Source organism: Chrysochloris asiatica, unplaced genomic scaffold (genome assembly GCF_000296735.1).
Source record: "Chrysochloris asiatica unplaced genomic scaffold, ChrAsi1.0 scaffold00087, whole genome shotgun sequence".
NCBI classification, from domain to species: Eukaryota; Metazoa; Chordata; class Mammalia; order Afrosoricida; family Chrysochloridae; genus Chrysochloris; species Chrysochloris asiatica.
In genome coordinates, this window is record NW_006408605.1 from 10,455,736 (window position 1) to 10,471,714 (window position 15,979).

General features: G+C 47.3%; 1 protein-coding gene across 1 annotated transcript; it reads right to left on the reverse strand.

The window, feature by feature from the left end:
• Positions 1-1,190: 1,190 nt before the first annotated feature.
• Positions 1,191-11,607, reverse strand: HBEGF (heparin-binding EGF-like growth factor). Its single transcript, XM_006866146.1, has 5 exons — positions 11,433-11,607; positions 11,057-11,233; positions 7,823-8,000; positions 2,063-2,218; positions 1,191-1,263 (listed from the first exon to the last, which is right to left on the reverse strand). The coding sequence occupies exons 1-5, from the start codon at positions 11,476-11,478 to the stop codon at positions 1,191-1,193; spliced, it is 630 nt and encodes a 209-aa protein (XP_006866208.1). The 5' UTR covers positions 11,479-11,607.
• Between the last annotated feature and the right edge of the window lie 4,372 nt (positions 11,608-15,979).

Genomic DNA, 15,979 nt, shown 5'->3' on the forward strand with positions numbered 1-15,979 from the left:
CCTGACCATACATAACTTCCCCTGCAGCACTCTGGTCACAGAAGATCTTCAGAAATGTAGACAGACAATAAATTACTACAGATGGGCTACAGAGCCATTTAGATTCATGGCAGAGGAGTATGGTGCTGCCAGATGATAGGGGATACTGGGTAGAGGGTCAGAAAGTTGCTAAAGTAACAGTCTAGGCACTTGAAATATTATTGTTAGATTGTTAAAAACTAAATAAATTAACATACATAGAATAAAATAAATATATAATTTAAAAGGCATTTTACAAACAAACAAACAAACAAAAAATAGTTGTTATTTTTCCATCTGGGCAGAAGTCCCAAAATTCAGAGTTCTTGGGCTTGTGGTATTTCACAGTTTGCTCATCAAATCCAGCGCTGGAGGGTCCAATTAGCAGATCCCTTGGCGGCTACTTGAGTACATGGCTTCTAAATCTTTGTTGTTTTCTTCTAGTCCACAAAATCTTTCCGTCTTTCTCTCTCTTTTCTTTTTTGTCAGTCAAAGATCCTGGAGCATATGGAATTTAACTGGCATTTAAATCCAGAAGATAAGTATTTAAACAAATTTATAAGGGTAAGTGAGGTTTGGTGGCGGGAAATCAGAAGGGCATGAAGGGCTCTTGCTTTTGCTTTCTTCGGACCCAGTTCCCACTGGACATATTCTGTTTGGCACTTGAAGGCTCTGATATTTTGGCAAAGCAATAATGGGAGGCCCAATCTCAATAGCAACTGGGAACAAAGGAGTCTTCATGGCTAGTTGTGAAGTCCTTCCCCTCTGCAGTCTACGATCAACTTGTGTCTTCTGAGAGGTAGAAGTCCCCAGCTGATTCCTAAAGTACAAGAAGAAGGCATTTAAAACCCTAAATCTTACTTAAAGTTTAGGTGAAAACGTCATCTGGAAAAGAAGGGGAGGGAAGGGAAGAGTTGAGTGAGAGAGAAACTGTCCTCTTAGACATCTCTCCTAAGAATCACTCTAGCAACTTTTACGCTAAGTGGGGATGAAGCACCCACAGTCTTTTTGAAAATAATTGTGCAAAATGGTGCTGACTCGAGGATAGCCTGCCTCCCATTTCCCACCTTTAGGTAAAAAGGAGAATTCCTCATTCCTTGAAATAGATCCAGGAAAGTGGTGATGGTACCATGGGGTAAAGGATGAGGCATTACCTTGAATACAGGTCTCTCTCAGTGGGAATTAGTCATGCCCAACTTCACCTTTTCTTCATTTTCCACATCGTAACCTCCTCTCCTATGGTACCTGAGAAAAATAAGTCTTGTGAGCAACCCCTATTTGCTGTGACACAGAAGAAACTGAGATACAGGGTGCAGGCTTGAGAGCAGGTAATTCCCAAGAACTCTGCCATGGTGGTTCCCTTCACATTTTGGAAAAGCCCAGAAGGTATGGCAGTCCAACAGACTCCTGGTCAAAGATGAACTTCCTAGGAGGATGCCTGTCTGTAACGAGATTTCACCTCATTCATTGGATGCTCATACATCCTTCTGGAGTAAATGGGAAGAGATTACAATCACTGAAAGTGTATAATCATCAGAAAGATGAAGTAACTCATTCCCGGTCTTACAGCAATTGAGTTGCACTGCTTGAAAATTGGCATAGACTAGTTGGCAGGTCTACCCAAACCTAGAACATAAGCTGGATTCGAAGCATGACCTACATTCCAGATGACTTAGACTTGGAAGGATATATTAATAGCACCATCTATGTGTTGATTACCAATTTATACACTAATATCATCAAACAACACAGCCAGGGAAGAAATGTATAAAGCAGTGGCCCCATGGGTGGGCTGTTGGATCATAGAGTCAGGAAAAGAACTCCTGTGAAGAGCAGAACCTGCTGTGGCTGGTGAGTTGTGTCCTGGACTCTAGACACTGGACTCGTGTCATACTAGGAGAACCTGAACCCTAGAATGTCAGTCAGGCCCCTCACCGAGGATTTGGGGAGGGGGAGGATGCATATGATCACTAGCCAGAAGACCTAGCAGGAGGAGAAATGGAGTGATTTACATAAACAGTTTGTAAGGGCCCCCAATACTCACCTAAACATAAGAAGCCCCACAATGACGAGCAGACAGACAGAAGACAGCACCACGGCCACCACGGCCAGGATGGTTGTGTGATCATATGAATACAAGCGATTTTCCACTGGAAGGCTCAGCCCATGGCACCTCTCTCCGTGGTAGCCTGGCTGGCAGCTGGTTGGAGACAGAACAAGGAGGAGGACTTAGTGGTTTGGCTTCTCTCTCTTGGCAGTGGTCCAGTCAAATCCCATTTCTCACACCCCCACCCTATCAGTCCCTGACCATGATCTTTGCCCTTCCTTATGCTTTCTCCTTTGGTTTAAAAGCCCCTCTGAATGCTTCATGGACTTCCTCACTCTGTGCCCTTCCCCCATTTCTACCATTCTCTTTGGTTCTCTGGCCTGAGAGTACTGTTCCAGGCAGGGAAAAAGTGAGGAAGGATTTGAAGGTCTCAGTTAGATATGTTCCATGTGTGACTGATTTATTACACGTGTAAAGACTTTCTGTTTAAGCCACTTAAGAGGACTTGAGCACAAGAGTTGGTGGGCTGAGTGAGGGGATTCAGTATTTCCTATAGTGAGGCCCCTCAACACCCTGACCCAGAAATAAACCAGCCTTCCCATCAATGTTCCAGCATTCAGTCTCTGCCACTGCCCAGCCTATTAATAGATCCTGTTCCTTTGCCAAGAGTCATTTTTCTCAAGTTCCCTTCATTTAACTCCCAGCTCCTCTTGGATGCAAGGCCCAACTTGAGTGCCACTGACCTTTGAGCACTAGGGTATCATGCCTTATAGAACAAAGCAAACCAACCCAGATAACAGCTTTTTGCCCAGCTGCTTTGCCAGCATATGTAAGAAAATCAGAAACAATCCTTTTTGCTCAGGAAATCAATCATATGGCAAATCCTCTATGATTCTAATGCAAAGCAAATCCTTAGAGCTCTGAAGAAGACTTTGAAGTGCTTATAGTTGAACAAACATACTAACAATTCCTTTCTTTATCTTATCCCCTTGAAGATCTTTTGATGTAGATAGAAGCCCCATTTTACAGAAAAGCCGAGTTCTTTTCTCAAGGTCACATGGCAGGGCAGAGGCATGGCTACGAATTGTTAACTCTGAGGTCAGTGTGCTGCCCACTGGCAGCTCCCAACTGCCTACCCCTAGATAGGGGTGAGGTAGCCCTGTTTGCCTGGAGATTTTAGGCCACTGGCCCCAGGTACCCAGGGGTATATTACCCAATAAGAAAGGTAAGCATGGGTTTTACTTGTGCTTACTAACCATCTATTGTGTTAGTAAAACAGTTTCACATGTTTTTTTTTACTACATCTGAAGAATCTAAGGAATCTGCCAAAGTGGATTCCAGGAAAGCTCTACAAAGCAGAAGAGTCCAGACCAGGCAACAGTAGAGGGGACAGGCATCCGAGAACTGGCCTGAGGCATGTCTAAGGAGTATTGGGTTCCTGTTCCTGTTTTTGTGTCCAGCACCTCTCTCTATCCTAGCTCCTCCTGGGTGCTTTGTACACCGTCTCAGTACAAGATCATATAGGTTAGGGTCCACCTCTGCAACCTTTAGCCTGTGAAACATATAGCACAGTGCCTACTTCCTTGCTTAGTCTCACCAGGCAGGAAATAACCCCATCCTGCCCTCAGTTCCCTTGAACCTGTGCATTGTTGTTGTTGTTATGTGCCATGGAGTCGGTTCTGACTCATAGCGACTCTGTACAGGGTTTCTGAGGCTGTAAATCTTTACGGGAGCAGAAGGCCTCATCTTTCTCCCGCAGGACAGCAGGTAGTTTTGAACTGCTGACCTTGCAGTTCGCAGCCCAATTCATAACCACTACGCTACCAGAGCTCCTGCGAACTTGTGCATAGCAGTTTGTAATTGACCATCCATATTGACCAGCTCAACTGGGCCTCATAACACCCCGGTAGGCAGCTACAGCCCCATTTTACAGATCGAAAGGATCACAGAGATGAAATGATTTGCAAAAAATGTCACTCGGAAGCAGCAGGGCCCCAGACTAGAAGCCAGTTTGGGACAGATTCTAAGGTCCGGTCCTGATTCTTTCTACTCTGAACACTGCAGATTACCCTAAGGAAACATAGATCTGATGGGTTCCCGGGATGTCTGATCCTGCTCTCTATTAGCCAACATTAAAGGTTTGCCAGGTACTCTGTGCTGCTTTATAAGCATTTGATTTCACTTTAAAAATCATATCTGCAACGAAGTTACTATCCGCATTTCAAAGGTGAGACCCAGGTGTAACTTCTCTCCATAACTGTCCTTGCTACACAGCTAGCGAGTGGTGGAGCCAGGATTCAATCCCCAGTCTGGTTGGCTTCAGAGACTATGCACTCAGGGGGAGAAGCTGAGACTGGTTTTCACTTGCAGCCCATCATTCAAATCCTACAGGTAGTTACTCAGATGATAGAAATAAAGCTTGGCCTCAGAGTCCCGCAATTCAGTTACATAATCCCTCCACCCCCTCATCCTGAGTCAAAAGGATAATAATGTAAACATCCTAATATTACCTACCTCTCCCTCCCTTTGCAGACTGACTACTGGCTTCTCTAGCATGTTGGGGGAGGGGAGGAGGGATGAGTACATTCCAAGCATCCCAGGGTAGGGGTGAGATCATGTGTCTTGTCCAGAGCCAGCTGCCCATCAAACTGGGACACGTTCCTCTTACCCAGGTCTGTGACCCATTTCTGAACTTGTATTACAACAGAAACAAGAATCCTCTGGGGTCCAGAGACATCTTCCAAACTGAGCTTCTCACTCTTACCCCAGGAGGTAAAGGGGCACCATTTGATAGGGGAACTCAAAATACTTCCAGACTGGTTCTGCTGCTATTTCCAGTTAGGTGATCTTAGACAAGTCATTTCACCATCCCAAACTTTGGTTTCCTCCTGTAAAACGCAGAGCTCTGGTAGCGTAGTGGTTACGAATCAGGCTGCTAACCTCAGAGTCAGCAGTTCGAAACTACCAGCTGTTCCGCAGGAGAAAGATAAGGCTTTCTGCTCCCGTAAAGATTTACAGCCTCGGAAACCCTAACTCGCTATGAGTCAGAACCGACTCCATGGTACCTAACCACCACCACCTCACTACAGTATTGTGAACGTCAGATGAGATGCTACAGGTGAAAGCACTTAATAAAAGGCCAAGTCCCATATATGTGTGGGTTATTACACAATCAGTTTCCAGAGGGTAGTGCCCATATTCTAAGAAAAAGGGTACCAAAGTCAGATGGAAACAAAGAGAAGGGGGCTTGCCATTCCCAAGGGACCCTCTGCCAAGATGCTCTCTAAAATTGCAGTGAGGCAAAATGAAGCCCTTAGACACCTTTTCCAGCTCTGAGTTCTCCCTTCAGTCCAGCTGCCCCCAGACTTTTTCCAGCTACTGAATAACTCTGCTGCCAGTGTCTGGGTCAGCAGTCAGCTAGGAACCCAGGGAACTATTCCCTGAGGGTGACTTTTGGCTGGTGACACAGAAGGGTTTTCCTGTCAATTGTGGCCACGGAGGGCTGGGTTAGGAAGCTGGCTAGCCTCAAGCTCACTATGCCAACCTGGATACACCCTGCCTGACTGGTGGTTCCTCGGTCTGGAAGCAGGGAGGATCCACAAAGGGCCCCCAGATGTAGGTGACTAGATGTCATGCTCCCCGGTCTTCTTACTGCCTTCTGCTCTGTGAACCAGGGCTGGAGACAGAAGGTAGGAATATGCCAGACCAGACAAGGAATCGAACCCTTAAAACTTCTGTCTAGTTGGAGGAGAGGGAAGCAGTCTTCAAATCAAATTGCTAGTAAAAGTCTCCAGAGATCTTTAGGACAATAACTGCCCTCTGTAAAATCCTGCTTAGGCAGGCCAACACCCAGTACAGCCTGGAGTAATGAAAAGCATGGTGTGCCATGGAGTCAGTTCTGACTCATAGTAACCTTGCATAGGGTTTCTGAGGCTGTCAATCTTTACGGGAACAGAAGCCTCATCTTTCTCCTGAGGAACGGTTGGTAGTTATTGATGGTAGGAAATCACATACCATTTTCTGGCTCAAGTTTCCTTATCTTTCAAGTGGAGATAGCAAGGCTGCCTACCTAGCAAAGGGCTTTTAAGAATCCCAAAAGACAGACTATTTCCCCTGGAAAGTCTGGCATCAAGTAGGTGCTTAAAACATTATCTGTTTATTTCAACTTACATTAAATGAAAACTGAAGTTCCAGAGCAAAGGCTATGACCATGATCGCTAGGGCCACTGGAGAAGTTGACCCTGTTGTTGTTGTTAGGTGGTATCGAGTCGGTACAGACTCATAACGACCCTCTGCACAATAGAATGATCCCTAGGCACCCTTATTTAGTTGCTTTGGGCTGAGGTGGTCCTTGGAGCCCCATCTTCTGGAAGACGAGTTTTGTAAGGGATCTGTCAAACACTGGAGCTCCACATCCATCCATCGATCCCGTGGACTAATTCAACCCAGACAAATTCCTGACCTCAATCCATCTTAACTACTCTTGAAATCACTGGCTCCACCCTGTGCTAATGATGCCATTTTACCAATTTAAGACAAACATTTCCTCCCGGTCCCAAGACCCTGAAAGGGGTAAAAATTCCCTAAGCCACTCCCAAGCAACCCTTCCACATGGCCCTGAGGATTTTACAGAAGATATACAAGAGACGGGACATGGTGAGCCGTGAAGGGTTTGTCTGCCAATTGTCCAATACAAGGCAAGTCCATTGTATGTAATCAGAGAGGACAAAGACTCTTCAAAAAGCCAAGGGATCTGTGTCGATCACAAGCATCCAGATTTCTTAACAGACCAGGAGGTACTGTGCAGCCAGCAGTCTCCTGTCCCTGGCCAGAGTCTCCCAGGCTACAATGCTCCTAACCTCTGGTAACTTGTATCCAGTGGAAGACTGAATGTTTGCAGCCTGACGTGCGGTGTTGGCCTCAGGCACAGTGGTGACATTATGCCTGCCAGAAAGCATAGCAGTGCCGTCATCCCGGAGGGGTTGCCAAGGCAGTCTTTGCTGGGCTTGGTCTAGCAGAGCAGCCAGGAACCCATGGCCCTTCCGCCTACACCCTTGCCCAGGGAAGGAATGATATTGCCTAACTGGGGGGTTGATGTCTGCTAGATCGGTTTCCATTTCCTGTTAGTCCCGCATAAAAAATGTATCCTCTCACCCCCATGGCCAATATCCTCCATGTCCTCACGTCCTGGCCCTTGCCAGGGTGAGAAAGATGGGAGGAGGGGTGACCCCTGCCCCCATGATGATTGTTCTTTGTACAGTTTTGCCTTGCTTTAGAATCAACCCACATTTGCATATAAACAACCAAGTACGTACACACCTGCCCAGTATGTGTCTAAATGCACCTCTATAAGCCTACAGTACTTGAGAAAGAAGGCCACAGGCGTTCCACTCCACCCAGAAAATCCATTCTGCCATGCTTCCTACTGGCTTCTCTCATCTGGAGAAGGGCTTGGAACAAAAAAGAAGAACTTGCCTTCAGATGCCAGCTTTCCTAGCCACATGCTTATTTCTGGGCAAATAAGAAATGGACCCAAGGATGCAAAAGCTTCACAAATCCACAACAAAGGAAATTACATTTGATTTGGAGAACCTCATCCACTAACTAAAAGGATTTCTCCTCCTCTCAACTTCCACCCAGAGGTTGTGAAGAAACCAAGCAGAATTATGAATTCAAGGAACAGTGACAGTGAGGAAGAGCCACATGGCTGACAAAGTGTGTGTTGATGAGCGTTAGTTCTAGGGAAGGAAGACTTACATGCAAGATGGAGCCCGGAGCTCCTTCACATATTTGCATTCTCCATGGATGCAGAAGTCCTTGTATTTTCGAAGACAAGGGTCTCTCTTTTTCCCTAGCCCCTTGCCCTTCTTCTTTCTTTTTCCATATTCCTCCTTGCTTGGTGTGGCCAGAGCTTGTGGCTTGGAAGAAAAAGCAACTGCAGGAAAAAAGCATGCTGGTAAGTCTCTGACACTACTAGTGTAGCATTTGGACTCAGTACCTCCCAAAAGCTAAAGGGAGAATGGATACAGTATCAGAAAGTAGGAACCTCAGAAGGAAATCCAGACAAATGTGGGTTCCAAGGAAGGCATTTCACAAACTCATACTGAGAATGCTACTATCTGTTAAGTGACTGCAGCTGACTGGACAATCCTACCAACCTCACCTCCATCCCACTGTCTACCTTCCTTCCATCTCCACCCCCGCCCCCTGCTACTCCCAGTTGGTTCTATTTTGGCTCTTAATCAGCCTCATTTCCTGATGCTACACTCAGTGACCCACTTGCAGGAAGGCAGTGTCTGAGACAAAAATTGCTTCTGGAAAAGGTATTTGGATGTTGAGGGGGATGGGGTGGGATTTCATAAAATAAGAATAGTGCCCATGTCTTCAGGGTACCATGAGTCCAGGGCAGAGACAGCCTCAGGAACAGCAAGAAAACTGTTCCTGGCCAGTTTTTTTACTACAAGCAAAAATTTTTTTACCTGGCTCTCTGCCCTTTGCAGCTCACCCACTTCTCCCAAAGGTCCATTTACATTATTCTCAATGTCCTGTTTATAACTGTCTATGATGGGGGATGCAATGTACACAAGGGCTAAAGAGATGGGAAGTAAGGAACTGTCCAAAGGAAGCAAAGCAAACTTGAGTCCCCCATTCTTTCTAGGCTTGGAGAGAGACGGGGGCGGGAGGACCACTGCACCCAGACATACAGCTGGGATTTACCCTGGGCTACACCCATTAGCCCAGGGGTCTGACATTAGTCTCCCCATACTCCCGTGCTCCCAGCAGGAAAAGGGTGGCCACTGCGCATTGTCATAGCTATGTGTTTGACAGAGGATATGCATTACAGTACCATGAATTATTAAACTGGGGACTAGAATGCTCAACCTGGAAATAGCCTTAAAACATTTCAAGACCTTCCATTTTCAAATAAAAAACTTAAGGTTCCAAATGCAGAATGACTTGCCCAAGGCCATGCAGGGTTTGGTCTCTGGGCTCCACATCTGGTGTCCTTTCCCATGTGCCAAGTTGCCTGACATCCCCAATTGCCTCCCCTTGTCCCTCACAAGTCTAGAGTACCTGAGACAAGAAAAATTACAATAGATGACTCTGAAGTCAGCAAAGCTGTACTACAATCACAGCCATGAGACCTTGGACAAGTCATTTAACTTCTCTAAACTTCAGTAAAACATACACAGCATAAGCACCTATCTCAGAGATTGTTACATGGATTAACAATTACCATGTCAAGTACCCAGAACACAAAAGGCACTTAAGAAATGATGCTGTTGTTGTGAAGTGCCACCGAGTTAGTTCCGACCCATAGTGACCCTGTATACAGTTTGAGGAGCAGCTGGTGAGCTTGAACCACCGACCTTGCAGTTCAAATGGCTTTGCAGTCTGATGCATTAGCCCACAGCGCTACACCAGGACTACTAGCAGTTACTTATTTTAGGTGTTGTTGTTGTTAAGTGCCATTGAGTAGTTCCTCCTTATAGTGACCCTATCTAGGAGGAGTGACTGGTGGATTTGAACTGCCAACCTTATGGTTAGCAGTTCAGTGTTTATCCCACAGCACCACACCAGGACTCCTTTGGGTGACTGTTGCTGTTGTTACGTGCCATTGAGTTGGTTCTGACCCAGTGACCCTGTATAGGGTTTCGGAAATCTGAAAAATAGTCCTTGCCCAGTAAATCCCAGAGAAGGGAAGAGAGGCAGGTGCCAGCCAGCAGCACGGCTTATTCTCTAGCTCTAGGCCTCTCTTGAGTTCAGAAGGTGAGGCAGGTGCTCAGAGGAACCCAGGTGAAGAGAAGTGAGGAAATTTGAGTCAGGAGAGCCAAGCCAATCAGAGAGCAGAAGGAGAGCGTGACAGGACGATAGCCAGGTTTCTGCCAAGGAGAGGGATCAATGAGTCAGGTCTGTAGAGGTATGAGGAGCAGCCGTGTGGGTGGGGGCTGAGTCACAGCCCAGCCCTGCCCAGCCTAGGAGAAGACCAGGAGAATCCACACTGCTCAGGCCAGAGGTGGCCCTCCAGAAGGCTAGTTTCAGAGTATGAGGGGTGGGAGTCCAAGCTCAGCTTGAGAGAAGACAATTTATACAAGAAGCAGAGAGAGCGAGCACCTACAAAAACTACGGGCAAGGAGGAAGGGCAGCTAAGAAGCAGGTGGAGCTAAAACAGGTGGGTAGCTTTTCAACCAAATAAAGTAATTCCGGAATTCAGTACCTGTTCCACCTTCAAGAGAAACACTGAAGGGGGCTGAGGGCTGAGGACAGGAAAGCCCATAATGCATGAGGCTCTGGACTCTGCCCCCATGCCTGTCCATAGCCACAACCACACATGCTGGTTGGAGGATTCCACCTGGCCCTTCCTGCTTGGAGTATCAGTGATTCAAGGTGGTCAGGAAGATTCTGGGCTTTGGGGAGGATTTGTAAGTATCTTAATACGGCCCCCTAGGGAATCATTCATATTCTCCCCAGGAAGTGTTGGTCTCACCTGTGGTGGCCAAGAGCTCCCTCATTCTTTTCTGTTGCCCCAATCTGAAGACTGGGTGAAGGAGACTAACACTGCCATACCTACTATGTGCCTGGCCACCACCACATTCATGATCTCTACTATACAAGTAATTTAAATTTGATGTTAGGACTTGTGCCCATTTTAACATAGGAAATCCAGGGAAAACATCTCAATCATCCCTTGTTCCTACAACCCTGCCTACCTCAGATGATTGACTGTATGGACCTCAGATCCTATGCCTGTCTCAATTTTCCCCAAAGTATCCTTATAGGCAGGAACCCAGTAGCTGAGACCCATGGTTAAGAAAGAAGGACCCATATTCCAGGATTCCTTAGGGCCCCCAGTCAGTTCAAAAGACTCTTCCTTGAGGTCCTTCATGAATATCCTCCAACCCACAGGGGGGCCCAAGCAGTACAGATATCAGATTCGCTTATTCTTTAACTGCCCACCAGGGTCCGTGGACTGGGAGCCCCTACACGTACCTCTGAAAAGGTCCAATTTTGCCGCATCCAAGTCCAGAATTTCCCGGCCCCCGACATCTCCCGGGGGCAGCAGCTGATCAGTGGATCCAGTGGGAGGGTCCAGGTTGCTGGTTCCGGCCGCCAGCCCTCTCCGAATACGCTCGTGGCTCTCGCCGCCGGACACCAATATCGAGAATACTGCGGGCAAGGAGCGAGGCCACATCAGAGCCCCGCCTGGACCCCCCCGCCGCCACGCACTAAGGCCGGAGTCTGCCCACCAGGGTGCACGGGCCCCACCAAGTGGCCCAAGCCGGGGGCGCTGCAGCGACCTTCCCCTGTCGCCTAGCAGAGCGTTCCCACCCTCCCGACCTCCGGGGGCGTCGGCAGCCCTCTTAACCTGTAGCCAAAAGGAGCTTCAGCACCACCGACGGCAGCAGCTTCATGATCCTGGGGCCCGGCAGAGGCGGCTAGGCAGCAATCACTTAGGAGGCGGCAGCCACGAGGCGCTGGCACTGGAGCCGAGCTAGTGGAGCGCAGGAGATTCCGCCGGGCACGGTCTGCTGCCTGCCTCTTGGCTCCGTCTCGCGGCTGCTATGAGTAGGTCTGTTCACTCGGTCGTCAGCCTACTCGAGCCCCTGCGCCTCCGTCAGGTTGATGGTGAGAACCGTGCGGCGCGCAGTTCCCTGGGCTGACTGAACGCTCAGAAGCGCGTGGCCGGGAATAAGGCTCCCCAGGCACTGAAGCTCCACCCCGCTAACCTAGCACCGCCCCTCACTCCCTTCCCATCCCCCAAGGGCTGGGATTCCCGCCCAGAACCATAGCGGGAGCCAGCAACATTACCCCAGACCCCAGGGACGCGGCGGGAGGAGGGGGCGGTGTTCACATATTTTGGGAGTGCAGTGCAGTGGTGGCCTAACTGTGATCAGGACCACTGACCAGAAGGTGGCAAGGGCCAGTTCCTACCTTTCCTCAAGTGCCAACCTTGGAATTGCTGAGCTGACCTCTGCCTTTGGACCCTATCCCCACCCACCTCTTTCCTTCCGTTTTTCCGGGCCTGGATACTTGGGCTGTCTCTCTTCCAAACCAGGAGTCTTCCGTTGTGTTTCAGAAGCCCACTTTTTGCCTGCCAACAGAGTGAATAGTAAATAATCATTTGTCATTTTAAAACAAGACATATGAATGTCATCAAGTCCGACCCTAGGCTAGCCACAGAGTTTCAGCTGCTTGCATTTGATATCATTCTAGCAAAAGCAAAGGAAGTTAGTATTCTTCCTCTTCCAGTCCCTGGAGTGGCTTCCCCTTCCTACCTTTCCCCCAGGGTACATAATCTCCATTAGGATTTTTGAACTATGGATTACAACCTCCAAATTTCTGGCATTGCAGACATAGGTTATGGAACAAACTTCAGACTTTTCCTTGCCCTTGAACATCACCTTATTCCCCAACATAAAAACGTAGTCTCCCTCCTATAGAACCTAGCTGGCTACTGTAGGGTACTATGTTCAACAGGTGCCAGCAGACTAATGTGTTCCTCTTCCACCCCATGTATTTTCACAGGAGTCTTCTGGAGCTCCTGACACCCTCCCCTACCCCCACCCCCCAAAAAGAAAACACTCAGTGAGTATTTCAACCCTCATGGGTGTACAGAGGAGAGACATGTTTGACAGAGACCTAGAGCGTCATTCAGAGCCCTTGCCAGATAGAGCCACTGGTCTGAGACAGTCTTCATGAAAGGATAAAAACAGGCCTGATATTTATCCACCGTCTATCCCACTTCCCTTCCCTGTCCCTGCTTTTGCATGGGTCAGTCTTGCACCATCAACCTTCCTCAGCCCTAGGTGTCTACAGAAATCACTACAGACAGACCTGAGTTTGAATCCTGGCTTTTCCACTTACTTGTAGCCTTGAACAGGATACTTAAATAACGTCTACTGTGTACAACATTTTGAGGCTTGAACAATTGAGCACATATAAAGCAGTTAGTACAGTACCAGCATATTATAAACACTCATAAATGTGGCCTGTTATTATTATTGGAGTACTGATGTAGTGCTGTAGGTTAAGCACTGGACCAAAAGGTTGATTTGAGCTGTAAGGTCGGCAGTTCAAATGCACCAGCTGCTCATCAGAACCAGGGTCATTATGAGTCAGAACCGACTTGACAGAACTAATCATTATTATAATTATTATCATTAAGCATTCTACCTTGGTCACTTCATTTCTTTGGAGGTTTCAACTCCAGACTGAGGTCCCTTTTGTCTCCCTTCCCCAGACCCCTTGCCTGCCCTTAAGGAGGGGTCTGAAGATCTATGTTTTGGTTGTGCTGGTTCAGGTAGAAGCTCAACTGTCACCTATTTGGCCACATGCCACTGTGGGATTAATCCTTCGGTGATCAGTATCACCGAAGCATAGGACCTCAGCAGATGGTCACTGCCCAGGCCACACCTTTGGACTCCTTTGGCAGCAAGCTACTTGACTACCTGCTTCCTCAAAATGAAGCTACCTTGGGGTCAGCACCCCCTTCCCCCAGGGGAGGGTGGAGGGGAAACACTTCTGACACACAGCCAAATCACCCTCCCCACTAGGTTTACACCCTTCTCTCCTGTCCCAGCCTGCCTCTCCCTTCAAATTCCCTGTCCTTCCGCCTTCTCACCTTCACATCAGACTCAGCCCCATCCGTGGGGCAACTCCAAGCTTTCGTCATACCTGGGAGCCTCACCCCATCCAGGTTTGTGTGTCAGCCAGATTTTATGGCGAGGGCCTGGTAAAAGAAGACAGCCTAGGTAAGACATTTGAGGCAGTCACTTAACCTCTCAGAATCTTAAATGTCCTCTGACAGAAAAAGAAAGAGAATCACAGTTCATACTGGACAAATCCCAGTAATTCACACACATAAACATTCATTGAACTAATTTTAGGCACTTGGGATATGTTGCTGTTGTTAAGTGCTGTTGAATTGGTTCTGACTCACAGTGACCCTGTATAGAGTTTCTGAGGAATGGCTGGTGGATTTGAACCACCAACCTTGTGGTTAGCAGTCCAGTGTTTATCCTACAGTGCCATACCAGGACAGCCAAAGACCTGCATTGATTGGTGCTTACATTCTGGTGCAAGGGAGGCAGACAGCACGTTAAGTAAATAAATAAGGAAAAATCATATTCTATAATGATACATATAAGGAGCCTTGGTGGCAGTATAAGGTAAGCATTGGACTGATAACCACAAGGTCAGCAGTTAAAATGCACCAGCCTCTCCAGAGAAAGATGAAGCTGTCTGTTCCCACAAAGATTTACAGTCTCAGAAACATTATACAAGGTCACTATGAGTTAGAATTGCCTCCATGGCAGTGGGTTTTGGATTTGTTTCTTTTAAATAGTGATAAATACCCCATTACCCACAAGTCAACCCCTTTGGAGGCATGGCTAGATGAGTTCAAACTACCAAACTTTAGGTTTATAGCCAATCACTTAGCTATTTGTGCCATCCAGGGACTTAGTGATACATGCTAAGGTAACAATTTAAATACATAATAAACTATAGGATGGTATGTCCCAGTGCCTGGGATGACACTGTAGATTTAGGGATTGATTAGAAAAGGTGACATGTAAGCTGAGGCCTGAATGACAAGGAGGAACCAGCTTGTGATGATTCATGGCAAAAGCATTCCACACTGCAAATAGTGCAAAGACTCTGGGAACAAGATGTGGGAACAAATGGGCAACTCAGCTTTCCTTGATTGTCTATTGACCATGAGTAAACTGAGGCTTGGAGAGTGACTGGCTGTGGGCCACCAGTGAGTCAGAAGGGGCCAAATACAGAACAGAAACCCTGGCATGCTTTTTCCCAGCCTTGTTCTAGGTTCCCAGGCCTCCGGAAAGGCAGACTCCATGAAACTCTGAGTACCACTGACTGAATACTGGCCACAGGCTAGAGTCTTTGATTTGGGGAGCCAGTGAGGAAGAGCTGGGGAAAGGGGTGCTGATAGTTACAAGAAAGGGGATGAGGGGGTTTGGAGAAGAACTAACCTGTATCCCTTCCCCACTGTGGCTGAGTATCGATGCTGGTAAATTGGTTCCTACAAACCTGGCTTCGTATCAGAATCACCTAGGAGTTTATTAAGTATGAAAAGATCCAGGTCCTATCCCAGTCTTTAATCAAAATCTCCTGAGGGGGGAAATGAGTATTAGTTCTTTAGGGCAAGTAATTCTGCTACCAACCAGGTTCAGAAATCACTAGTCTGCATAATAAACAATGATATCTGAACCTCTCAGAGAGGCAGAGGACTTGAAGTAATGACAGCTCCCATGTGCTCAGCCCTTCACATGCACCATTTTGCTTAATCCTCACCACAGCCCTAACACTTGACCCAGTTATTATCATCCCCATTTTAAAGGGCTGAGGCTATGGAGAGGTAATAGGCTAAGTGAGTGTCTCAGCCTCAATGTGTGAATCCTTCTCTTTTATCTGGATCTATTTGGAGTTCTGGTATGGCTCTGAGGGTTAATGTGCTGGAACACAAAGTCGGTTTGAGCTGTAAGGTTGGCAGTTCAAGCTCAGCAGCCACTCCTCGGAAATTCTATCCAGGATCGCTATGAGTCAGAATCAACTCGATGGTACTTAACAACAACAGCGTGCTCTGAATCTTGACATTACCCTGTACAAAATGGATGAGAAGACAGTCACCCTCCCCCTGTTTGTACAGGCAGTGATGTCCTCAGTCCTACTGAGACTCTCCTGCCATGTGCTAGAAGAAGATACTAAGTCAGGGTAGCGAGGCAGCTGGTGAAATGTTATACCCTCGACAGTCAGTCATGAGTTCAAGGTTTAGTTCTGCCACTTTTTTTAGCTTTCTAATTTTGGACAATACTTACTGATGAAGATCAAAGACTACTGCCTTTATGGATTGCATCTCAATGTAAAGAAAATGAAAATCCTCACAAGTGT

What these genes read in the sequence shown, in the direction of transcription:
- HBEGF (XM_006866146.1), bottom strand. Translation starts at nt 11,478, where the DNA reads ATGAAGCTGCTGCCGTCGGTGGTGCTGAAGCTCCTTTTGGCTACAG. An exon ending in GAAGCTCCTTTTGGCTACAG is followed by an intron (nt 11,234 to 11,432) that starts GTTAAGAGGGCT and finishes CCTTGCCCGCAG; the next exon opens with TATTCTCGATATTGGTGTCC. An exon ending in AAAATTGGACCTTTTCAGAG is followed by an intron (nt 8,001 to 11,056) that starts GTACGTGTAGGG and finishes TTTTTCCTGCAG; the next exon opens with TTGCTTTTTCTTCCAAGCCA.